Raw genomic sequence first — 23,865 nt, 5'->3', positions numbered from 1 at the left:
TGTAGTTTTGTTGAGTACGCCTTTTTTGCAAAAATCGAGCCTCCCAAGACAAATAAATTCTCAGCTGTGGTTAAACCTTGCCTACGGGTTAAAAATCCTAATTAGCAATTCTCCGAGAAGTGGTTAGCAAAGACGGAAGGAAGCAGAGACAATTTACTGTGTATATGATGCAAAACTACAGTGTTGCTGTGCCAGTCACAGTCTTGTTGGGAAAGTTAGTTATTGAGAAAAAGTTAGGTTTGATATATTAGGTTCTTGATCTGTATAGATCCTTCAGTTTTAAACTTGAGACAGCTTTGAGAAGACTCGGGCTTCGGCGTAGAGTAAAAAAAAAAAAGAAAAATCCTCAAATCTTTCCTGCAACAATACTAGAAACCGTCCGTCTATCAGGCGGCACATAAGCCCCCCTCGCCTCAGCACTCTCCCACAGTTGAGGCGAGTAATACACAAACGGCAGATCCTCAAACGCCAAGTACGAATTTTCTCTGACAAACTCGTCGAAACCTTTGACATGTTTGTTTCTAGCCAACTCAATCTGGACTCTTTGCACCCAAAACATACCCTGCGTCAAACCAACCCTTTGAGAAACCTCCAGCGCTGTGGACGAGGCAAGCGAAGTAGGACTTTTCTTTGCTCCGCCAACGCCAGGTTCTTTTTTCTCGGAAAGACGATTAAAGGTAAAGCGCAATAGACTTGCGTGACTAGCCACGTTGAGCTCGGACTCGGGTATTAGCTTCGCTTCATCGATTAACACAGCTGCTAGGAAGTCCAGATCTTCACGAGTTGGCAAGCCGGGAGGTTTATCGAAACGATGACTTATCGCGTTGACCATTTGTGAACGAGCGAGATCCATCCTCGCCTGCGAAGGCATACCAAAGACATTCGGTAGAGCTTTCTTATCGGGATTCATGAAACTCATTCGGGCTGGGATACTCTCCCATACAGATTGCGAATAGTACTGACGCCACTCGTCGCCTGTTATGCCAAACAGAGATTTGAAGGCTTCAAAGGTTAGACTTGTAGGTGATCCGCTGAAACGGCTTTCACGAGAAGAGTCTTGCACTTGTAAAGACCCAAGGTAGGCGTGAATAATCTGAATCCAGAAATATGCCTGTGTCTCAGAGTATGGAGGAATTGAAGAGTCTGAAGCGCGAAGGCGCATGGTAGATGACTGCAAAGCTTCAAGGGCTTGCTTTACGATTCCTCCACGTCTGAGTTTAGACGACAACGTCTTTTGAACAACGGAAAAGGCGAACCGAGGTAGTCGATCAGTATCGTTACCGGCCATCTGCTGTTGCGGTCGTTCAGTGACTTGGCTGATTGTAGGCAGAGGTTGGATATCCGGAAGATGCCAATCTTCCTTGGCTTGAGGCGTAAAGAGTAAGTCTTTGGTGTAATACGCCCTCCATAGACCAGAGTTCATAAGATGGGGCGCTGAAAAGACAATGTCTGCGTACTCTTCCTGCTCGGGGAATTTTTCTGATGCTTTATTTGCTTGATACTCGATGGCAGCGACCTGAATCTGGTGCAGCCAAAATATGGTCATTGTCCTGTAAAGTTTAGTGATGGAGATATCAGAAGACGGGATAAATATATACCTATGCGCAGTATTGCGAAATCTCTCAGGATTGCCCTCCCTCAGTCGATCCAAATGGGCCATAAACTCGTCAGCGCAATCCAAAAGGCCCAGTCCTCTGGCGAAGCAATCGCGCATAACGAAGAAACCTGCTCGGAGATGGGTGTAATGATCCCATGACTCAAGACCGCCGTCCAGGAAACTCTTCCAAAACGTTTGCGCGTCGACACTTTGAGCATTTTCTTGTCTGATTCGATTGATGAGTTCATCTTTACTCGGGCCTTTCTCCCTCTGTTCAATCTCAGCTCTGATATTCTGAGTTGGTTTTCCATGTTTCAGAGTCGTTCTGATCTCTTCCATGGCGGTATATAGATGTGTGCCGTGCAGCGCGCTCAGACCGGGATATTCTAATATCCTGATGTCCAGCTTGTTCTCATAAGGCTTGATTTCTTTCTCAATCTGGGACTTGAGATCTTTGACGACTTTGGTTGCTTCCTCTGGTGAGAGATGATCCTGCTTATTGAATAGGATAAACATATTCTTCGCCCCAAAGCTCTCCATCATTCCCATCGCCATGCGTAGATACTCCAAAGAAAACTCGACCCGGTCGGGCTCCAAGTCTTCACAGCTTTGGATAAAGATGATGAAGCGATCATTGAGCATGTAATGTCGAGTAAGAGGTCGGATCATGTCACATCCTAAGATGTTAGACACGTTTAGGAGTCATGGGATTGAACATACCTCCGATATCCCATAGGGTGATTTTGTCTCCATCTGGATATTCCAATGTCTCTACATTGAAGCCGATAGTCGGAATTGTCTGTACAATTTCTCCAAATAACAGGTTGTATAGAAACGTCGTCTTTCCAGATGCATCGTTCCCTAGCACCAGGCCGACATGTTCAGTGCCTCTTTTCAATAGCCAACGAGCGATTCCTGTATAGTTAGCATTCGTTCCTGCGATGCGAATGCACACTTACTCATGATGTTTAATGGTTTGATTGAAGTGGAAACAGGTTATCTCTGATCAGATGGATAGTTATATACCTATCAGAAAGTCGCTGCCTTGGAGTGGGGAGCTGAGCCAGATGTGGCTTCAAATCTGCCTTGTACATTTCAGCTCTAATAACCCAAGCACGCTATCTCCACGCCAGCCTATCAGTCCAATCCGGGCTGCGAGTATCCACGTTGAATCGTCGTGACCACAATTGGGATTGAGACTGTAATTATTGAGACCAAAGAAATGCGAATCTCCAACTGTCTCTTCGTATCTTGGGTATCTTGTTCAGTCTAATCAACAGATCCAGCCAGCGCGACAGCACTAAACCTCAAATCCGCACCCTCCCTTTCCAGGAACTTGAGCGCACCTAGTGCCAAACCCTTGGAACTAAGCACGTCTTCATTCTCATCCAGGTCACCTCGTCGAATGGGTCCCTTTCGTCGTCCATCCAGTTCCCAAAGTCCGTTATCCGTTCCCTTGGCAAAGCAAACGTAGTGCAGCTCGATGTCGTCCTCGGCTGCAGGTGCGGGCGTGTCGCCTTGGGTAGCAGCCTCTTTATGAGCGGTCGCCAGCTCGGGTGTTGATTCGAGAACCTTTGCGCGACCGTGAGGATCGAGAGGCATGCTCTTCTTGATGACATTATCGAGGGTAGAGCCCTCCTCTGTCGGATGTCAGCGTTCATTCTCGTATCCAAACAGGTGCAAACGCACCGATAAAGTTTCTCGCGTTTCCATTCGTGACAGCGTGCAGCAGTCCCATAAGACCACAAGCATTTCTGATGGTCTGGGGCCACCACAAGACGGGTTCCGTGTCTCCCTTGCCCTTGTATTCATCGACCAAGCTGTCTTCGGCCATGCGTTGACTCTCGTACACGGCACTGATGGGGAATACGAGCAAAAGAGCGAGCGCAGGACGCGGGATGAAGGCCAGGAGGTCTGGCTCGGTCAGGGAGTATACGTCGTGGATCTCGAGAGCGTCAGAGACACCGAGCTTATGGATGAGGGTAGTCATGAGCTGCGGGTTCGCTTCGAGAGGGATAAAGGCCGGGCAGCCACCGGAAGGGTCGGGATCTGTTGTCAAAGACATCTCGACTTTTTCTCAGGAAGGTTTCTAGGTATATGGTAGAGGTATGGTATTGATGATGGTGGTGATGATTTAGATGATTGAAGCTACCTACAACTGATGCGGATGAGCGTGAACCCCACGCCGATGGCGGGGCTATAATGATGACGTCGCTTCGCTTCATCAAAAGAAAGACTTTACCAACGTGCACACAGAATTACTACCTCACACCTCAGGCACAATACATAGTAGACCTAGTGCGACACTCTCCATTGTAAATTTAATTGATCTGCGCTTATAGAGAGTTACAATCTCATGAATCGAACAAGAATTCCCACAACGTCTTTCACAATCTCCCACTCAACCAGCTCTGACAATCGCTATAGGGTAATCTCACCACCAAATCGACTACTCGGTACTTAATCAACTAGCCTCGCCAATCGCGTCAAAGTTTGGTCCAGGAACAATCGACGGAGAATCATCATCGCATCGCATTGACCGCTGATCCCATTCTCCTGAGATTGATTTTCTTTAGCGGCTTGATCAACGCCGTGATCTTAATTGCCATTTTTAGTTTCCGTTAGTTTGGTACTTTTTTTTTGGTTTAATATGACAAGCATCATCATCGTGTCGGACCGGAAACGGATTTGTCTTGAATCGCGATAAAAAAACAAAAGCAAAAGCTAATGTTGCATTTTCTATAAACAAGATGGGAAACATGAAACGTTGTGTATTTATCGGATACAAAAAAGAAAAGAAACAAATATGATAGATCTCATCGCTCAAGTTTCTTTTCTAATCCTTTTATGCTACATTGACGACAACCAATCGATCAGTCTTGTCCGTGACCATCGGGGAGCCGGGCTTGGATAGCAAAAGAGTTGTAGCCCCAAGTCTTGGGATGCAAAAAAAAAAAACAAGTAGTCTGAGAATTGTAGCATAAGGAGCACAAGCTGACCTGGTAATTTCGTCTCTTATGCTCGTACCGGCCGGTCAATTTTCTGGTACTACACGCCAGTACAGAGTATCAAAATGAGGATCAGCTGCCTACTGTGTGCTTACCGCTTGGTATTGCAAATGTTACTCAGCATCATCAGCATGAACACAAACATAACACAAACATGATACAATACCACATGGCAATTTATAACACAAAGATACCGTATCATCAGGCTCATCAGTAGCGGCCCGTTCCTGTGTAAATGTAACCCAAATGGCCCTGTCCATTGTGGTGGTCGTTGTAACCGATCCATCCAATGACTTGTGGATGCCGACTAATACAATTCTCTTTGTCTCGGACAATCCATCCTTTCGTTTCGCTTACTTAAACAGTACAACATCTACATGATCCGTCCCTTGTAGAACGGTAAGGGTCAGCCTTGTAAAAGTCACGATGTATACTCTGTACTATGTACATAAACCCACAACGGAGATACCCATTCTTTCATTTTCCCCCCCTTGAAAAATCTCGCATTCCCGAACCCAAGTAGCTGGACTCGCCTATGTGTCGTGTCGTCAATGCCGTATTATGGAGAGGGATGTTTTACTAATTCTCCACGTAGAATCGGAAACACGGCGACTATAAGCCGGAGAAGATATAGCTGACGCATTCAGTCATATCATATCTCATCTACATATTATGTATGTATGTATTTGCTTCATGCTTATTGTTGTGTGGCCCAAAAACGACCCTTGTTTGGTCAAACTCGATTTAGAATGTCGCCACGCCGTTTCAAAACTCTCAAGATGGCGTCAGTCGGTTAAACGGTTGCAGTTTAAATGTCGCAAAACATTGAGACAAACAGAGGCAACCTCTCTTTTTTTATGTCTCTCCTCCCTTTGGCCATGGTTAGTTTGCTACCTATGTCTCTTCAACCAAAAATGCCATGCCGTGCGCACAGCATTCCCGTCCCCGTGGCACTCAGACATTCATTAACGCCCCTGAGCATTGACTGTTGTGGTCCCTGCATTGATCAGTTTGGGCGTTGTTCCAGGGAGGAGACACCATATAAAGTTCAGGGGGGGGTCCCTGTCCGTTGATGAGTGGTCCATTGATGGCTGCAAGTCAAACGCCCCCTGATCCGAATCCTGGGGCAGACAATTGGCCATCTTTTGGTTGTGATTCGATCATCTTGAGACAAAGGAAAATGTCTCAGTAGAGAGGAATTAGAGATGAGAATGAATTGAATACCATCAAAAAAAAAGAAAGGAGTTTTTCAGATCTTGGCTATCAAAACGCACAGATATTACTGTAACGTATCTATGACCTGTCTCCATCTCCTTTTTAGTACACTCGCATCTGAGAGCGGGCCTCTGTCCCTTCGGTTGGCGTCATTGCTAGCTTCCTTACCCCCTGTTCCTGTCTCCATTTCCCAAGCCTCTTGTCCGTTTACAGTCAAGGATCTTGTTAGAAAGGAAGCTTGCACGGAAGATTCTCTAAAACCAGGGACATTAGTGATTAGATGCTATGACACTCTAGAACTTGGGCCATTTATTTGGGTCGTGACACTTTTTGTCAAAAAAGTATAATGCCCCCCAGGTTTGGCTTGCATTAATTAGTTAGTCCCTCGTCAAGACTGTCTTGTCTCTCTCCCTTCTCTTGTTTTCTTGCTTCCAGTTGTTTCTACTAAAGTACGGACACGCCTTTGTACCTTTCTTTTTTCTTCTTGGTCTTGGATCGCCCCTCTCTTATTACATACTTTGCTTTATTTCAGCTCGGAATGTTCATCTTCACTCACTTTTAATTACTCTCCATTACTTAGCTGTCCAAGCCATTTCCCTCATAACAAGCCAAACACCTCTCTTGATGCCGACCTGCCATATGGCAGGTTAAGGTCATCATGGGTTTCTTTAGCAATATTTTTGCTCGCAAGTCCAATGCGAAGAGGGCTTCTGTCAAGGGTCAAGAGTATCATTCGACTGTAGCTTCAATTCCTCCAATTCAAGGTACGTCCGCAAACAGACCATCCCGATCACCAAACTAACAAGGATCCAGGAACATATCCAGTCGCTGGAAATGGCCCCAACGTCTTGGACCAACTGCAACGAGCAGTCAGGAAACGCAGTCAAGCTCAACTGTCAAGCACACCACGACATGTCGACTTTGATGATGACTCGAGCGCTGTTCCACCAATGATCCCGCGATTTCGAGGCATATCCCACTCACGACCAACCACTGCACCAAACCAGGTCGACATCTTGACATCGCGACCACTTTCTTTATCACGCAGCATTCGAAGCTCAAATTCAGCCTGGAGCGTCCCGGAAAAACCTGCGCGAGGCCGTTCCGAGAGACTGCCCCCAGTACCCTCCATCCCAACTCATCACCGGCGCGAGAGTTCCTTTGATTCGTTTCAGCACAAGCGCAATTCGTCCGTCGACATTCTGGATGCGCAGGGCGAATTCAAGCCTTCAAACTTTCGCTCGCGGGTTACAGCCACTGGTGTGCGAGAATACGGAGAAGACGTTGCCGATCGAAACTTGGGCGACAACGGTCTGAACCTTAAAAGCGCCGCTACAAAAGCACTCTACCGTCTCTCTGGAAGTCACCGCTTGGTATTGCCCACTAACGAGTATGACTACGAACAAGAAGAAGATGATGATGATTGCGCGCCTTATCCTGGCGTTCCGCATGGCGATTCAGGCACAAAACGGGACAATTGGTCCAAGTCTGGTAGTTCATCAGCTTGGAGGAGATCATATTCTGGCTCAGTTGTTAACGATCTATCGAGACCCAGCAAACCACATCTTCGTGAGAAACGGTCCGAGTCTCCCATAAAAACTCTCAAACCAGCGCCATTGTCAAAACAGGACCGGAGAAGATCGTTCAATGCATTCGCTTCTCCACAAGAAGAAGAAGAGGAGCGTCCAAAACCAAGACCCCTGAGCTTACACCCGTCAATCTCGAGCTTTTCTTATGAGAGACCCCTGTCACCTCCAACTCTATTACCGCCCATATCACCACCAGCATCGCCGCCTTCAGTACAGCGATCCAGGCCAAAGACGAGCGAAGGTCAGACTCGGACAAGGAGTTTTGGTCGCGTCGAGATCGATACCGTCGAAGAAGATGAAGAGGATTTTGCGCCATGTCCAAGCGTGCCGTCGCGGTTCAGACTGTCCGAGCAAAGGTCCACCTCGTACCTTGAATCAAGTTATGGTTACGATCGTCACGATTCGCTTAACGCACGACCAGAATCATATCACGGAGGATTGGCTCTCTCGTTCCCCCGCAACGACATGTCTCAGCCTTCACGCCCGTCGAGTTCTTCATCCATGGATAATAAATCATACAACCGGACCCGCACCATGACTAGCGCTCGGAGCCAGCGCCTTGACAACATCAACGAGCACATCCCCGTGCGAACATCATCTCTATGGAGAGCGCAACCCTGCGTCACACCATCCACAATGTCCTCTGGCTTTAGCAACGCATTTCCCAAGTCAGTGGGCCAACACACCCCAAGTACATCTATCGATGCATCTCTTCCCCCTTCCATTAAAATTTATCCTGAGCACGAACAAAAGACACCAGACGAAATCAGTTATTTCAACCCAGGCGATGATGACTTTTCCGCCGATACACTGGTCCCTTCACGGAGGGAAGTCGAGCGGGATCTCGGCCATCCCATGAATGAAGGCATTGACCTAGATCTTTACCTCTCCGATGCAAGCGAGGACTCGGTCGACTCTTTTGTCGCGTGGAAGGAGAAACGTCGCAATGAAGAGGGTCTATTAATGAAGGACCACTACGGCACTACTGGCGCGGCTCTTCCTGGTCTTTTCGAACCTGTTCCTATTTTCAAGGCTGAGATTGAGCCTCCGTCTGTCCCCCAGACCCCGGCTGAGCCTGTTGTTTCCAAACGACCCAAAACACCAAAGAGCCCTCTACGACCTAGCACACGAAGTAGCAAGTCCACACCCCAACGATCACAACAAAAATCGCGACAGGGCCGCAGCCGCACCAACACACCTCGTCGCATCCCCCAAGCATCCACACTCGACGACCAAGATTCAGATTCCTGGGAAGATGACGTTCCTCCTGCTCCCACAGCTCCTGGTTTCGTCTCGCTCGCCGACCTCGGTATCAATATACGTGATCTAGGCTGGGACCTGCTTGGCCTGACAGACGCTGATGATGCCAAGGTGGACATGCAGACAGCCATGAAGCTTCGCAAAGCGATGAAGAACAAAAGACGACAGCAGAAGGAAGAGGAAGAGGCATGTGCGGCTGATGTAGAGGACGCACTGAATGAGATATGAACCAGCGAATGGAGTTTAAGGATAGGATACGACGACATTTGATGGGGGTTTCTTTTGTATACTGTATTTTGGCGTTTAGGATAGCACGTCTTCGTACGGCAGCATTTTGGACACACGGATTTGATAGCACCCTCGATACCAATTCAATCTTTTTTTTTGTTTCTACCAATGTTTTTGTCTGGCTCGTGGGTAACAGAAATAATGACCTCTTAAGTCTTGGGGTATAAAAATAAGTAGTCTAAGAAGCATAGTCTAAGGAGAATAAAGTGTCCCTGAGGTCTGGTTATACTAAATGTTTCATCGACACAATGCCCCCCGGTCTAATGCCTGTGAGATCTGCACGTATGTAGAAAATCACATCTGTTTCCGTAGCGACAGAAATAATACGCCTAGATGCCCAACGCCAAGAATAATTACCAACATGGAATTGAAATTAAATCGAGCTTCAAGGAGCAGATGTGAACATTGGGATGCAAAAGCCGATGAAGTGAATATCACTATATAGTTTGAGAAATAGGATAGATTCACATTAAGTTATTAGCAGCCTCTATAGCTCAGTGGTAGAGCGTCGCACTCGTAATGCGAAGGTCCATCGTTCAATCCGGTGTCGAGGCATGGATATCATTGTCTTTTTGTCTTTTCGTCACTTTTCTTTTCGCACGTTAACCTTTTATGCTTTTTTGTTACTAACTCTAATGATGGTCATCTTGAACCTTCTTTTTACTTGAAATCAATAATGTTGAGATGGATGTCACTAAACCTTTTGTGTTCCTGAGAACTTGTGCATTGTTCTTGATTAATCACTGACATCAACTTTTTACTTTATTTTTTAGGAGCATTGTAATTGAATGGAAATATAAATTAATTGAAATACCTATCAACATTATTGTATAGACTAGTTATCATATACTTTCGCTATTTGTCAATCGCTGTATGATAAGAAATGTCCACTATAGATAGGCCTATTCCTCCCACCTTAACCTAGACAGCCGTTCCATGGTCCACGTCCTCCATCTTCATCTCTTTGGAATCACAGTCGCAGTGCAACATCTTCTTTATCGCGACCACATCTCCACCGTACGACTCCAGCAGTTTCAGTGCCGCCTTTGCAGCAGCAATCTTGCTGTACCGTCCACTCTTTGATATATGACTCGCGATGACCTTTTTGTGCACCTGAAAGGTCGTGATCACATCATTCTCCTTCAAAACTGCCATGCCACGCTCAACCTCAGGAATAATGATTTTCGACATCATGCTGAAATGCGTACACTCAATCTCCTGCTGCATCATCTTGGTAAGGCGTGTGTAAGGGTGCTTTTTCGCAAAGGTGTCGTAGAGAGACATGTCTTCAAAATACGGAAAGATGGACTTGGTAAAGAAACGTTCAACGACAGAATAGTCGAATTCGGAATCCACAAACATGGCCCCGATAAGTGCCTCGATGGAATCTGCGTACGCTTTTGGTGGCGGTGTCGCGTTGATCCAAAAGTCCATACGCATCGGAGTTCCTTCTTCTTTTGCTTCTTCGCGAGCTGTCTCCTCAGCCATCTCAAGCTCGATCACATAATCACGAATTGCCTTGAGAAATTGCGAAGTGTTGAAAAGAAGATGATGGTGAAGATTGAGCTTGACACAAAGACAACCGAGAAATTGGTTCGAGGCCATCGCCATCTTGTGCTCAGTCAACCATTGAGGATCCGCGAGGGGAAACTTTTGGTAGAGATGGTCGACGATGGCCATGTCGATGAGGGCATCACCTAAAAACTCGAGGCGCTGATAGTTTGGAACGTCCCCTGAATAGGTGTAGGAGGGATGCGTGAATGCGCTCTGGAGTAGCGGAGCAGACTTGAATTCGTACCCGGTAGCATCTGCTACTATCTGCACAAGTCTACGTTGGTTGGCATTTGACTTGGCTTTCTGCCAACTTGGGACCTTGAAAGATGCGTAATACTCGTCATAAGCCAGCATGGTATGATACTTTGAGGTGCACATCCGTGTCACAGCTTTGACGGCCATGTTCATGTTGTCATCCTTGCTCGAGAGGTAAGCAGCACCAATCAGAGCTTCACAAACATCCGCAATACTCTTGTCGGCTAGCCTTTGTCGTGTTGTTGTCTTGGGAGCTTTGCCTTTTCTGAGCGTGAGATCAGGATACCAAGTTCGTCTGTCGAACGCCAAGGACCGTATGTACTCTGGAAGCTTGCAATCCACGGCCGTGTTGAATAGATTGTTGTTGCAGATGAGCAGCATGCGCTCTACGTGGTATGTGCATTCATTGCTCTTAGGCTTGAGTACGAAAATGGCGATTGTTGTGGCCATTTTGAGAAAAGAGTCTCCAAGAAATTCCAGCCGTTCGTAGTTGGAACCCATGCCAGCTTGGAAATTGATCTGTTGCTTGCCATGATCCTCAGTGTTGTCGCTGTCTTTGGTCATCGCTTCAAGTGCCAGTGCTGGTGGGATAGAGAGGTCGAAAAGTTCACACGCATCGAGAGCGATCAGAGCAGAATCGATTCTGTGAATGATTGCCGGGAACTTGAGTGTCATGGAAACGACGTCCATCGGGAGCTGGGTATGTTAAATAGGTACATCTTGTAATATGCTTCCAACTTACAGGAGACACCTTGAGAGGCTCCAGAATGACGAAGCAATCTTTGTTGATTTGTTCGTCAACTTGAAACTCATCCAACAAATTTCGTCGTAATGAGAGAAGCTCGGCTTTGACAACTGGTTGATCGTCTCGCCACTGGGCCGTTAGTCGAGACTTGGCAAAAAGACTGTTGCTGTACTGCTTGATAGTCTGTTCCACAGACCTATAAGCACGACTTCTCGACTCGGGTACACCCTCTGGTGTAGGATCGGAAGGCTTCTTCGATTTGTCAATGCCCTTGAGTATAAGCTTGCGTCCTCCGTCATATGGATCAACAGCAAGCTTGTCGACAAAAAAATCGTCGGACTCATTCTCCCATTCGAGACTGTCGTGGTCTCTCACAAAATAGACAGTATCCCAATCGATTCGTGGGGTTTCGTCCGAATTGGTATCTCTGACCGAAGGTGCAAGGAGATATGGAAATTGGTCACAAGTGGCCTCGAACTCTTTACTGAAAATATCGGCAAATAGTTTGAATGTGAAAGCAGTCAACCCTTCAGCTTCCTTAGTCGTGATGCCCAAAGGATCTTGAGAACATGCCACTTCAACGATAGCTGAGCGTCCGTTGCCGAAGAACAAAGGGATTGAAGGCAGCCCTGGAAGTGGCCTTCGAGAAAGAAGAATCAACGGCCTGTCTTCTCCTCCATACTCACCTCCAAGACAAATCTTTGTTGGGAAAAACTGTGTCCATTCTCCTCGGATGCTCCAAACGTTGGGTCTGAGGCGCATGTCATGCTCAGCCTTCTTGTTTGGGCTGATTCCCACACGAGCATTGCGCATTGCGTGGGCACGTTTTACGAAAGTGGGCTGAAGATAGTGATCGATGTGTTTACCTTTGATAAGCTTGATGCAAGTCTCAAAAGCCGCAGAACATTTTGCCAAAAGTTTGCTTCGTTGTGGATAACCTATTTGGGTGATGATGGGGGAACTGGGCGGTAGATTAACAGCGGCCGTGAAAAATGTTCCCTCCTTGTAGATGTAGTATTCGGCCTTGCTATAGCCATATTCCGCTGTACCCAGGGACGAAATGAACCGAGACAGTATTTGAAGGCTGGAAGGGAATGTAAGCCGTGCGCCTGTGTCAGGTATCTCGAACACATTGTAATGTATTTTCTTGATCTGTTCTTCCGTCTCCTCGTCGAACACATCGTCTTGAAGTTTTCGTTCACTCGGTAGTCTCATGCAGAACTCCCGAAGAGCTGTGGCGTCCCTCGCTGCTTGCTTCAGACTGCGGATCTGTCTTATGTTGCCGTCCTCCAACATGGTGATGTACCGTGAAAGTTTGTGTCTGGCACGCCCTTTCGATTGAACATACTGAATAACAGAATTGTAGAGGTCAAATCGAATAACAAGATCACATTCTGGAACGTCGATCCCCTCCTCTGCCACTGATGTTGCAAAGAGGCAGTTGGTGATACCTTCCTTGAAGTCCTTGAGTGTCGAACATTGCTTTCGCAGGCTCATATTGCCAAGGTTGGTACCGCTAGATTGGTGTCCAATCTACTGTGGTTAGGTACTGCCGTCGAAAGTGGAGGAGAACCTACCATGTATGAAGTGTTCATGCCGGGAATTGCCATTGAATCCTGGCCATAAAGATCCGAGAGCAGGCAAGCAGTATATCTTTGATCAACAAAGACGATGCAGCGCTGTGTGAAATCTGCTGTGAAAGCATGAACCAAGATCTTGTGTAGACATTTCACTTTGTCTGACAATTCCTGCGATTCAGGACTAACGGTGCCAAACTCGTGATCCGCGACGAGCTTCTGAACCTCTCTGACAGTCTCTTCCGCTTTGTCCGCTCGTGCTAACACCTTTTCGCCTGTCCCGAAAAATCCCAGGCGAGTTCTGTCGGCAAGTCGTTTGATCTCTATTTCGTCAATCGAGAGTTGCCAGTATCGATCCGCACACCAGGGCCCTAAGATTGCAGAGGCCTCTTTGGTATAGTCTAAAGACGCCTTGAATTCTTTGTTTCGCGATACTAGCTTAGAGATTGAGTCCCAAAGCTGCGTCTTGGTCTCTTCCGGTATACCCAGTGTGTCGTACTTGACTGTCTCTTCAGCATGAACTTGGAACTCAGCCAAGTCTTTCATGTTTTTGTCGGAAAGTGTTGCGATCTCGCTGTCAAGGGTTTTCTCAAGTTCAAGTGTCTGTTCCACAACGTCTCCGGCTCTGGAATCCACCGGGGAAGCGGTCATTCCTAGAACACGAGGTCGTTTAGTCTTGTCGGTCGAGTAATAATACCGTCGTATGATTTCTGCGTAAGAATGCTTCTTCTTTGCATGATGGGCTTCGTCGAAGATGAGGAGATTGATCTGCTCCATGGTAATGAAGGCGTTGTTGAGACAGTCGAGCAAGATGTCGGCAGTGCAGACCACAGCCATGTTTGTGGCAAATTGAGTATCCCAGTAGTTCTTGTCTTTCTTTAGGCCGCGGGTGTCGCCTGTGAACATGGCAGTTGAGTGACCGTCGAGATGATTCTTGAGGACGATATGTTGTTGCTCACAGAGGGCTACTTTTTCTACCAAGAAAAAGGCCACCTTTCTCGAATTCCCAAGAGCACGAGATTCCACTTCCTCGCGGAGGTAATGTCGTAGCAGCAAGACGGCGATGAATGTTTTACCAGAGCCTGTGCCTATTAGAATGTGTTGTGCCAAGCCAGAAAGGAAAGTACCTGTAGGTAAAACCACGATGAGGTTTTTCTCCTTGGCCTTTTCGAAAAGCTCTGTCTGATAATCTCGCGGGGCGTCGATGGTGGCCTCACGGTTGAGTTTCTCGGAACACTGAGCATAATTTTTTCTGGCAAAGTCATCCAGAACTTGTTGGTTTTGGCGCTTCTCCTCTGTAATCTTTCGAACCTTTGAAGGCCTCACGGTCAGGCGATACCGGACGACCTCCTCATCGCTGTCGGTAGAGTCGGGATCCATGTTGAGGTCGGTGTGGTTGGAAGGAGATAAAAAAGATTGAGGAAGAAAAAGAGCGGGTGGTGAGAATGGAAGCAAAATTACGAGCGGATAGATGCATCAGTGCTACAGCTGGCAAACGGAAGGCACTACAAGGCAACAGCACAAGGCCACAATCAAGTGATCAACAAAACATTACATTAAACAAGCAGACTTTTGGCACAAGCAGACAAGATAGTGATTCACAGTTGGGATATCGAGGCTATGCTGCACGGACATTGGAAGACTGGAGTAGATCTTTGATATCGAGGGACGAGAGACTACCTCTTGATAGCCGGGTATTAAACAAACACTGGGCGGTAGTACACATCAGATGATGATTTAACCATTTTAACAGTAGACACCCTCAGATTCTATCTCATATCCCGTGGTATCGCGCGTTCCTAGTGCACTGAGGCTCGTGGGGTGTACATGGTCGGGAATCTCAACCATACATGATTGTTGTGGACTAAATCAGCTTTGAAGTTGTAAGCAACGTCATATCATGTATCAGCGTTAGGTTTAATCTTCTAGTACCACCTTCATGACAGCTAGTGCTACAACCTTGTGAAATCGTTTGTGTTATGCAAGTTCCCGTGCTCATTTTGCTACCTACTAAGAAGAAGCCAATTCAGCAAATCCTATCACCAACAAACAATCCAACCCCACGAAATCGTGTTTGCAATACAACATAACGTACAGATTCACTCAGAGATACCCTTCGCATCACCTTGTTCCTTCCCCAATACTTGCAATGCATCCTCCGCCACAAATGCCGTCCCTGCAAATTCAGCCCTCTCCGCTTTCCAAGCAAACTCAGCTCTGTCAACATTTTGCTTTCCACATCGCTTGATCTTTGAAAACTCCAAAGTGAGCTTACTCGGATCAGCAACGTTGTTAGGAAGTGTAATTGTTGTCAAATCAGCAACCCCTTTCGCGCTGTGAATGGCCGTTTGGGCGAAGCGCGCGTGTGTTGACATCGAAGCGTATGTCGCATATTTGGCAGAAACTGCGTGCTTCGCTCTTGGGATAGTAGCGCGAGTAGGAGTAGGATGATCTTGTCTAGGTATTGTGACTCCAGGTTCTGGGTTGCTGGGCTCGGCTGGGGTGGGCGTTTGGGATTGTCGGATTATGATTTTCCTACGGCTAGAGGAGGGAGGGCCGCTGCTGGGTGGACCATCTCTAGTGTGTTCCTTTGTCGGAGTCTTCTGGGCATTGAAAGAGTCTTGCGTGTTGCTCTCAAGTCCAGCACCAATCTGACCTCCATGACCTTGGAGCCCTTCAGCGTTCTTTTGGGTCGTGTCATTTTTCTTGATGCTCGCCTTCCTGGGTCGGCCGACCTTCCTGACAGAAGTGGCCTTCTTCTTCGGTGGCTTCCTAGATGACTTCTTCTTTGGACAGTACTCTTCATCGTTTTCGGGTTCTGGGAGAGCAATATCGCTAATGTCCATCGCAGCCTCGTCATCACTATCACTAGAGGCGCTTTTTTCTTCTTGGTTGGTCTCAGTGAGAAAGCCGTTATACTTCTCAAGCATCTGTCGAAGTTGCTTTGATGGCGTTGGCGGTTCTTCCCGTTCGTTCAGTCGACCAGACGAGGGGGCAGAAACGGTGTGCTCGGCAACAGGGGCGTTGATGACACGATTCAGCCCCGACTCTCGATAATGTCCTGTCCCGTTTCGGCCGTTTTGAGTAGCTGGCCTCTCAGCAATTTGAGTGAAGGCTCTCCCTCTCGCGCTTAGAGCATCATGCCTCATCAATTGCCGATCAGTCAAGCCCCCATTTTGACTCGTGGTACCTGGGTGGACCTCGCCAACGAGGTCTTCATTGCTATAGCCAGCAATACCCGGAACATGTTTCGCATAAAAGGGGAAGCCACGAGGACGATACGCAGAGGGAATCGGGAGAGGACCTCTCTCTTCTTCCACAAGGGTGGATACAAGCTTGGATGCAAAAACGCCTTGCACGGTTCCGTAACTCTCGGGTGCTGTCCTGTGTATAGCAACTTTCAGGAGTTTCTGGTGAGCGGGTATTGCCTGCCGACCATGCGGTCCTGGTAAGAGGGACAGCAGAGGAGCTTCAGGAAAGGGAAGGCTTTCCGAGTATGCCTCTTCGTCGCGTGCTTCAGCGACGGGTTGTTTGTTTGTTTGTGATGTTTGATCGTTATCGGTCGGTTCGCTCTCATTCTGGGACATATTCGAATCCTGCCCATCATCTTTGGTTGAACCAAAAAGGGTGATCTTTGTGAGGGGGTTTCTTAGCCCAGATTTTTGCTTCATATCCTCTTGTGGTAGGGATCTCATTATGGCTCTCCCGACTGCTTCAGGGTTTAGCCATCGCAATCCGACTGAAGCCAAAATTTGTTGTTTGTCAATAACCTCTTGAATGAAATCCCACTCAATGTCCAGTCGTAAGAAGCCGGTCAGTTTCTCGTTCATCAATGCTTTGAATTCCTCGACTACTCCAGGTTGGCCTAGACTAAATAAGAAACCAGCCCCCTTTTCTTCATCTTGTCGAGTTATCTGTTCGGTGTAAAGAAGAGGGCGATACTGCTGTAGGAGTTCAGCGACAGTTTGCCTCTTCTCCAGTGCATGCTCCAGAAGCGCAGCATGCGGAATCCGCTCAACATGTTCTTTCCAAGTTTCCCAGAAAAGATACTGGCGGATATACTGTTCAATAAATTCATGGACCTGACGGTGTCCAAGGTGCAAGATCAAAGTGACAATCTTTGCGAAACGGTTTGTCTTGTTGAGAATCCATAGAATAACCCACTTGACACCCCATGAGAGGCCGTTCCAGGTCTCTTCATGGCTGTCTAAGCTCTCTTTGCTTTGTGCCAGGACGTCGTTGCCTGTGTTCGTCTCGGCGAGGGTGTCCTATACCCATTGGACGTCTGATCGAAACAGCGACATGGCCTCAGCCATTTCTTGCCTATTGAGATGATCATGCTTTTTCGGCACTTGTGTCACGGCGTCTATAGCGTCTAGGATACTATGCTTCCTTTCAAGTCTCTGCTTAGCCATGTAATACTTCATAGAGGAGACAGCTCTGAAGTCGAAAGGTATCTCGTTCATGGCAGGTAACCCGGGCCCATACGCTTCTGGATGTTGTGGCAGTTTAGCAACACTGAAATCTTGTTCAAAAGGAAAGTGATCTTGACCGTTAGTGGTTTCAATTTGACTTTCGTATCCGTTCGGCAATAGCAACCCGTCTGGGATTGGTTGTGGTGGTGGCAACTTTCCCGGGGCGTATGTCAGGCGCTGCGGGTTGACATGCTTTGTATCATCCGGTGGAGTTTTGCGCGGTCGTCCTCTAGGTTTCTTCACAGGAGCATGACGTTCCTTAGAGGCCCAGGGCAACCCAGAAGGACGGGCCAAGCTGTCCAGAGGGTATTGCTGCAAGAAGAACGTATCAAAGTCTTTGACTCGTTCCTGTTTTGGAGGAGCAGAAAACATGCGGCGTACCCTTTCATCGGTAACGGACTTGTCTGGTTTCATTCTGCCTGGTTGTGGTTGAGGGAAGCTGGGAGGAAGTGTTGATTCTGAACGCGCGGGTTCCTCTCCTTCTCTCATGAGACGTTGTCTCTTAGCATTTCCTGGACCAGTCATCTCAAAGGCTCTCTTTCGAGGTTCAGACTGCATGTGGGCATCCTGCAAAGTATCAACTTCTTGTCCGGCTGGCCCGAACAATACTTGACCGTTGTCCCAAGTACCATTGTCTGTATCATCCCATGCGAAAGGTATATAAGGCTCCATAGAGGGAGACTAGCTGGTGATAGTCTTGATACAGTTTGGTTGTGTCGCGAAGTCGAATATCGCGAGCCTGAGTTGAGTGTCGACAACGACAGGTGCGCGAACGCGAAAAGACGATATGAAGAGGTAACTCCCGCGTTATATACCTAACGGAAATTCTGTGGGGATTTGAACGACAAAAAGATGCAATGTAGAGGATACAAAGCGTGTTAAAGTTAAGGTAATTCCTAACTTGAGGTGGTGACTCAGGTCGTGGTGGTGGGCTCTGAACACTCGAGAAACGTATCGCGATCAAGCATGCGAGCCCCCAGGCAACACTTGAATTAGATTCACCTTCTCTTGGAGATTTGTCGCGTTTGCGATTGGTCTCTTGTTGAATTTGAGTAGCAGTGAAGAAAAGGGGTTGATGTTTGTCGTCAAACACGCCTGGGTGAGCTTGTCAGGGACAACAATGGTGGTGACAGAGTCAATGAATCTCAAAGTACTTACGAAGCAGCAGTGTCTTATATATGAAGAACAAGACAAGAGAATGAATAGTGATTGAATGTGGATTGAAGGCTATTGTCATTCAAGTAGTAGAGTGTATGCGCGCAAGTGCAAATCTGACAATAGGCAGGAGAGAAGTGATGCGCTCTGGAAGTCAGAGGAAGACGAAAGTAAACATGGCAACCCATTTTTGAATTGCGCACATTGTTGCGCCTGAGTTGAATGCTGCATTTCTGATCTCTTGCTTGCACTGCGAGCCATCTGGCACAGGCCCAGTCTGATTAACTTTGCACCCTCTCTTAATACCTAGGTAACAAATGATATTGACTTTTTGCTGAATTTTGCTGAATTGTATAGCCTTATGAACTTACTCCTCTTTTTACTGTTCACCTTTCTTGTTCTGTTACGGGATTTGTTGGGAAAGTATTACTCTCCTAAGTTATATTGACTTTTGAAGACTGGATATATTAACTGCGACATCATCATCTCAATAACAATCACGAGACCCACGATGAATTCAGTATATTCAAAATTAAAAAGGATAATCAAACCAGAAAAACTTTATGATAAATACGCGAGGGAATAAACACTTGTAGGATTCAGGCTACTACTTCAAAGTTTGGTTCAATTCATATCGTATGTCCGACGGTAATATCAATACCTCCTATCGTAAACGACACACAACTCGTGAAATCAATAAAAATTACAAAATTGCAGACACCCAACACCAGCACTAATCACAGGGTATCTTTATCGTCCGTTCCCCCCCAACGCCATGCATGCTATGTCTGTTTTACTCACGCCAGAGTATCACAAGTATTCACCCTTTTTTTTTTCACATATCGACAAAGGGAGCAAAAGTTCCGCGCCCCTCAAACCTATCCCGATCTACATCCATACTCATTTCATTCGGATCGGATTCATCGTCGTGATAGTAATCGTCAATCTGTCGCTTCGCATGTGGCACGTTCTGAGGCGTGTTGGCCACCTGGGCACGTGCGCGGGTAAGATCCTCCCAGCTCTGGAGCTTGCGTTTCATATCCTCATCAAAAGTGCAACAGAATCGTGAAATGCCAATGAATTGAAGAACAGTGACCATGTCCTTTCCGAAAACTGCCATGATGTACGCCGCCGCGAGAACTGCTGAGCGGTCATTGCCGGTTTCGCAGGTGAACAGTACCTTGCCGCGGGTGAAATTGCTGCTATCGATTGTCATGGAACCATCTTTGTTGATCTGTTGGGCCTGACGATGATAAATTGAAAGAAGATGGTCGTTAATCGTGCGAACGGCGTGTGAAAATGTTGAAATGAGTTCCGCGCAGCCACCGATACTGACATATTGCAAGGTGATGCCAAGAGCTTCGGCCGCCTTCTCGACACTGTTGAGCTTGGTGTTCCCCATGCGAACGTCCCTGGCCACCAAAATCATGGTGATGCCGGTGCGACGAAGCCAATCATGATCCCTCGCGACGCGGTTGGGGCCAAGATACAAAAAATCAGTCAGCTCCTGGGCCTCGCGACGCTTTTCGTAAGACCAGTCGAAAGTGCGGTCGGTCGCGGTCTGCTTCATGTTGCGAGTGATGATTAGAACATCTTCGGCCGTCAACTGAGCCGGGTCAACGTTTTCGAAAGAAGGCACCAGGTTTGGAGTAACGAGGTTCCCGCAGTGTCCGGTAGAAGGAATGTGAATAAAAGGCGGACTGGGTGGTCGATGAGAATAAGGTGCAGAAGGCATGGTATTGCCGACCATGGATGGGGGGTTACCAATCTCATCCTCCATTGTGGAAAAAAGTGTCTTTGTTTTTTTTGTAGTGAGTAGAGTATGGAGTTGTAAAGAAGTCGGAATATTTGTTTGGGATACAAGTACAAGGCGTATGCAGCGAAGCGTCTGTCGGGTGGTACAACAAAGACCTCCTGATAAGTTCCTTTGATAATTAAATCAAGGTCCAAGATTCTGTGTCGGCGTGAAATGCGATGGACGGGACCTAAGGAGTGGAGCTGATTTTAAGGCAGTTGACCCCGAACCATTTTTAGGTGTTCAGCTCCATCCCCACTTTGTAGGCTGCAGCTCCAGCTCCAGCTCCAGTTCCAGGCTGACAGGGAAACACGCAGGGGTTGAGTTAGTGAATGACGTTGATCTTGTCCAGGGTCCAGTGCCGGGCAGTCTCCCGCTCTTTTTCCCTACAAGGCTCAGATTCAATTTCGTGGCTTCTCTCTGACTTTCTCCCTCGCCCTACAACCCCAAAGCTACCTATTCAAGATAACAACCCTATAAGGCTCAAATTTAATAATTCAAACTTTAGTACTATTCGTGACTCATTGGAAAACTGAATAAATTGCCACCAGATAACCCCATCATGTCTCAAGGACCACCACACAACACAACACAACACAACACAGCACAGCATGAAACAAAAAGCACGTGCAAAAGTTCGAGTTATAATATTGTACAAACTTGGTGATACAGCGTTAGGTTTCTAATAATAAAGTTACATCCAGAGTATCCCGTCGTTGACTCTACTAATGCAGGTCCCAATCCAACGCCCAAGCATCATTATGCCCATGCATTTATTTCCGTCTTTCCCCTGCAGTGCAGTACTACTATACATTTTTTTGTTTATCATTCATAATCAATCATCCAGACGTTGGAGCAGGTCCTGCTCTCATGTCCAAGTCACCAATCGGCGTGTCGTCAGACTCAGATTCGTCTGCGCCCTTGTCACCAACATCTCCCAACCCCTCCTGCGCTTGAATCCTCTTCTGAGCTTCCTGTCTGACCTTGCGTCGGAAGCTGTGCAGATGACTCTCTGTAAAGTCGAGTCTCTCCAGCGTATTGATCAGCTTCTCCTCGACGAGCGATCGGACGTGGAATGCCAAAGATTGGTCTCGGAACATGCCGCTGAAACGGTATGATAGCCAGATGTACTGGTTGATGGCCTGGTGGAGAGATTCAAGTCTGTGGAGATAATCCATGGAATTCCCCTTAAAGGTCTTCAAGTCAATGTCCAGATTCTCGATGGGAATTTCCTTGATGTCGAGAAGTTCTCCGCTGCCGTTTTTGGCAACAATGTTGGCGAGTGCACGAAGAACCGGTACTGCATTCTGAGCGCGTGCGGCAATGGGCAGGTTAGTAAAGGTGAGTCGATCGTAGATAGTCAAGGGGATATCCTGAATGATGTCGGCAACCTGGAGCTTTTCAGCAGGCACATGAAGTCTGAATGTCCTGCTCACAGATGCCAACTCTCGAATGCGCATAAGAATGAACGATAGGGGTGTCTCCTTTGGGAAGTATGTTGAGAAACGCTCGACAATAGCAGCGGGGGGCGTGATGTAGGCATACTCGATATCATCGACATTAGCTTGGAAGGCCTGATGAACCACCTTGAGATCTGGCCCATCCATCGTAGTGACATAGCCAACCTTGCGTATCTCCGTGACTTCGTCGCTCGTTCCTTCAGTAGCATTTCGAGCAGTCTTGTATCTGCCTGCTCGACCACCAATCTGCTTCAACTCAGGATACGAGAGCATTCTGTTCTGGCTACCATCGTACTTGGCAACTGTCTCAAGAATAACTCGTCGAATCTCCAGGTTCAGACCCATACCAATAGCGTCACTGGCCACAATAAAGTCGTAATCGTTATCGGGGTCGTTGAAGAGAGCTGCCTGCTGAACGCGCACCTCGGGGGGCAAAGATCCGTAAATGATGGCGCATCGACGTCCTGTCTTTTTCTCAATCGTTCGCTTCAGGGCGTGGAGGTTCATGCGACTAAAGGCAACAACAGCGTCACCCTTTTCGAGCTTGCCGTAATCGCCGTTGAGAGAATTGTCCATGGCCTCTAGAGGGCTTAGACGTTCGTATCGATGCACGATACACTCATCGCCGATAGATGCGCAGATGTTCTCAATCAGCTTGACAGTTCGCTCCTCACCACAAAGATGGACCTCCTTGGCCTGAACACCCAACAAAGCTGTCGCCCAGCCTTGTCCTCTGTCTTCATCTGCTATCATTTGGATCTCATCAATGACAGCTACATCGAATTGTTCATTGACAGGAACCATCTCGACTGTGCAGCTCGTAAAGTACGTATCCGTATCTGAGGGTACCCGCACTTCCTCTCCCGTTAGCAGCGCGCATGGCAGTCCCTTGGCTATCAGACGCTGATAGACCTCGTTCGCCAACAGACGCAAGGGTCCAGCGTAGACACCTCGCTTTGAACTCTCCAGAGCTTTAAGCGCTCTGTACGTCTTGCCGGAATTTGTCGGTCCAACGTGGACATGGATTTTTCGCTGCATCGCTCTGGTAGCAGGGAACCATTCGTAAGGAAATCGAAAGTCCAGTAATCGTTTGTGACTTTCCTCCAGACCCTTTGAGAATTTCTGATTCATAAGGAATGACTGGAAGGAGTACTGGAGTTCGCTGGTGAGACCTTTAATATCTCTGTGAAGAAATGCATCACGGAAGTTCCAGAATAGAGGATTTTTGGCGCGGTCGGTAACATTTTGCTCAGCCAGATCGAAAGCTCCATCAATCACGTTCATGAACTCATGAGCCTGTCGATGAAACTCATCCGCTCCGACACCCGCAATAGACACAGTCGTGTTGCTAATGTTTTCGATCACTTTTTCGAACCTCATGAGGACAGTTGATCGGAACATGCCATGGCGACCATCACCTTTTTTACCAAGGTCAAGTCTTAGTCTTGATGCTGGATCTTGGCCCTGGCTTAACTGGGGGGAATTGTTAGTATTGCAATTCGTGAACAAGGGAATGATGAAGGACATACCAAGCCACCTCTTGAACCACCTGGTTTTCTTCCTAGGAATTTCTTTGGCTTAGATTTGCCTTTTGCCGGTTGTCTCTCAAGTCGAGGTGTGGTAGAAAGCGACCTCGCTGAAATGGACAAAGGAATAAGAGGAGCTCGCACAGCTCCTGTCCGGAGCAAATACCTCATGATGAAAAACTCAAAAGTGAGCTCAACATGCTCCCCTGGGAAAAAGAAAGAACGGGAGAAAAAAAACGACAAAAGATTGTCTCACTCTTCACCCAAAGACGAATGCACCGGGTGTCGCCATCATGTTCAATCTCAGTCTCAAAATTTCCATTGAGCCCGGGCCATTGTTTGGCCGGATCCGCTGCGACCACTTCG

At 47.4% G+C, this 23,865-nt stretch overlaps 7 protein-coding genes and 1 non-coding gene across 8 annotated transcripts; 2 read left to right on the top strand and 6 right to left on the bottom strand.

The window, feature by feature from the left end:
- Window positions 1–346: 346 nt before the first annotated feature.
- FPOAC1_012802 (uncharacterized protein) lies at window positions 347–2,560 on the bottom strand (the record flags this gene model as incomplete). The annotated part of the gene is made up of 4 exons (XM_044857149.1): window positions 347–1,550; window positions 1,599–2,274; window positions 2,318–2,512; window positions 2,557–2,560. The coding sequence occupies 4 exons, from the start codon at window positions 2,558–2,560 to the stop codon at window positions 347–349; spliced, it is 2,079 nt and encodes a 692-aa protein (XP_044704462.1).
- Window positions 2,561–2,866: 306 nt separating this feature from the next.
- On the bottom strand, window positions 2,867–3,662 carry FPOAC1_012801 (uncharacterized protein; the record flags this gene model as incomplete). The annotated part of the gene is made up of 2 exons (XM_044857148.1): window positions 2,867–3,237; window positions 3,287–3,662. The coding sequence occupies 2 exons, from the start codon at window positions 3,660–3,662 to the stop codon at window positions 2,867–2,869; spliced, it is 747 nt and encodes a 248-aa protein (XP_044704461.1).
- Window positions 3,663–6,478: 2,816 nt separating this feature from the next.
- FPOAC1_012800 (uncharacterized protein) lies at window positions 6,479–8,897 on the top strand (the record flags this gene model as incomplete). The annotated part of the gene is made up of 2 exons (XM_044857147.1): window positions 6,479–6,584; window positions 6,634–8,897. 2 exons carry the CDS (start codon window positions 6,479–6,481, stop codon window positions 8,895–8,897), a joined length of 2,370 nt encoding a protein of 789 aa, XP_044704460.1.
- A 543-nt stretch (window positions 8,898–9,440) lies between these two features.
- On the top strand, window positions 9,441–9,512 carry FPOAC1_012799. Its single transcript has one exon. It is a non-coding gene; the product is annotated as a tRNA-Thr (tRNA).
- Window positions 9,513–9,878: 366 nt separating this feature from the next.
- Window positions 9,879–14,468, bottom strand: FPOAC1_012798 (uncharacterized protein; the record flags this gene model as incomplete). The annotated part of the gene is made up of 4 exons (XM_044857146.1): window positions 9,879–11,462; window positions 11,509–13,044; window positions 13,089–14,170; window positions 14,216–14,468. 4 exons carry the CDS (start codon window positions 14,466–14,468, stop codon window positions 9,879–9,881), a joined length of 4,455 nt encoding a protein of 1,484 aa, XP_044704459.1.
- A 719-nt stretch (window positions 14,469–15,187) lies between these two features.
- On the bottom strand, window positions 15,188–18,235 carry FPOAC1_012797 (uncharacterized protein; the record flags this gene model as incomplete). The annotated part of the gene is made up of 2 exons (XM_044857145.1): window positions 15,188–17,356; window positions 17,441–18,235. 2 exons carry the CDS (start codon window positions 18,233–18,235, stop codon window positions 15,188–15,190), a joined length of 2,964 nt encoding a protein of 987 aa, XP_044704458.1.
- Window positions 18,236–19,553: 1,318 nt separating this feature from the next.
- FPOAC1_012796 (uncharacterized protein) lies at window positions 19,554–20,498 on the bottom strand (the record flags this gene model as incomplete). Its single annotated transcript, XM_044857144.1, has 1 exon — window positions 19,554–20,498. One exon carries the CDS (start codon window positions 20,496–20,498, stop codon window positions 19,554–19,556), a length of 945 nt encoding a protein of 314 aa, XP_044704457.1.
- An 854-nt stretch (window positions 20,499–21,352) lies between these two features.
- Window positions 21,353–23,670, bottom strand: FPOAC1_012795 (uncharacterized protein; the record flags this gene model as incomplete). Its single annotated transcript, XM_044857143.1, has 2 exons — window positions 21,353–23,446; window positions 23,503–23,670. 2 exons carry the CDS (start codon window positions 23,668–23,670, stop codon window positions 21,353–21,355), a joined length of 2,262 nt encoding a protein of 753 aa, XP_044704456.1.
- Window positions 23,671–23,865: the final 195 nt, after the last annotated feature.

The sequence above is a fragment of the Fusarium poae genome, chromosome 4 (assembly GCF_019609905.1).
Source record: "Fusarium poae strain DAOMC 252244 chromosome 4, whole genome shotgun sequence".
In the NCBI taxonomy this organism is placed as follows: domain Eukaryota; kingdom Fungi; phylum Ascomycota; class Sordariomycetes; order Hypocreales; family Nectriaceae; genus Fusarium; species Fusarium poae.
This window is presented reverse-complemented; position numbering and strand designations above follow the sequence as displayed.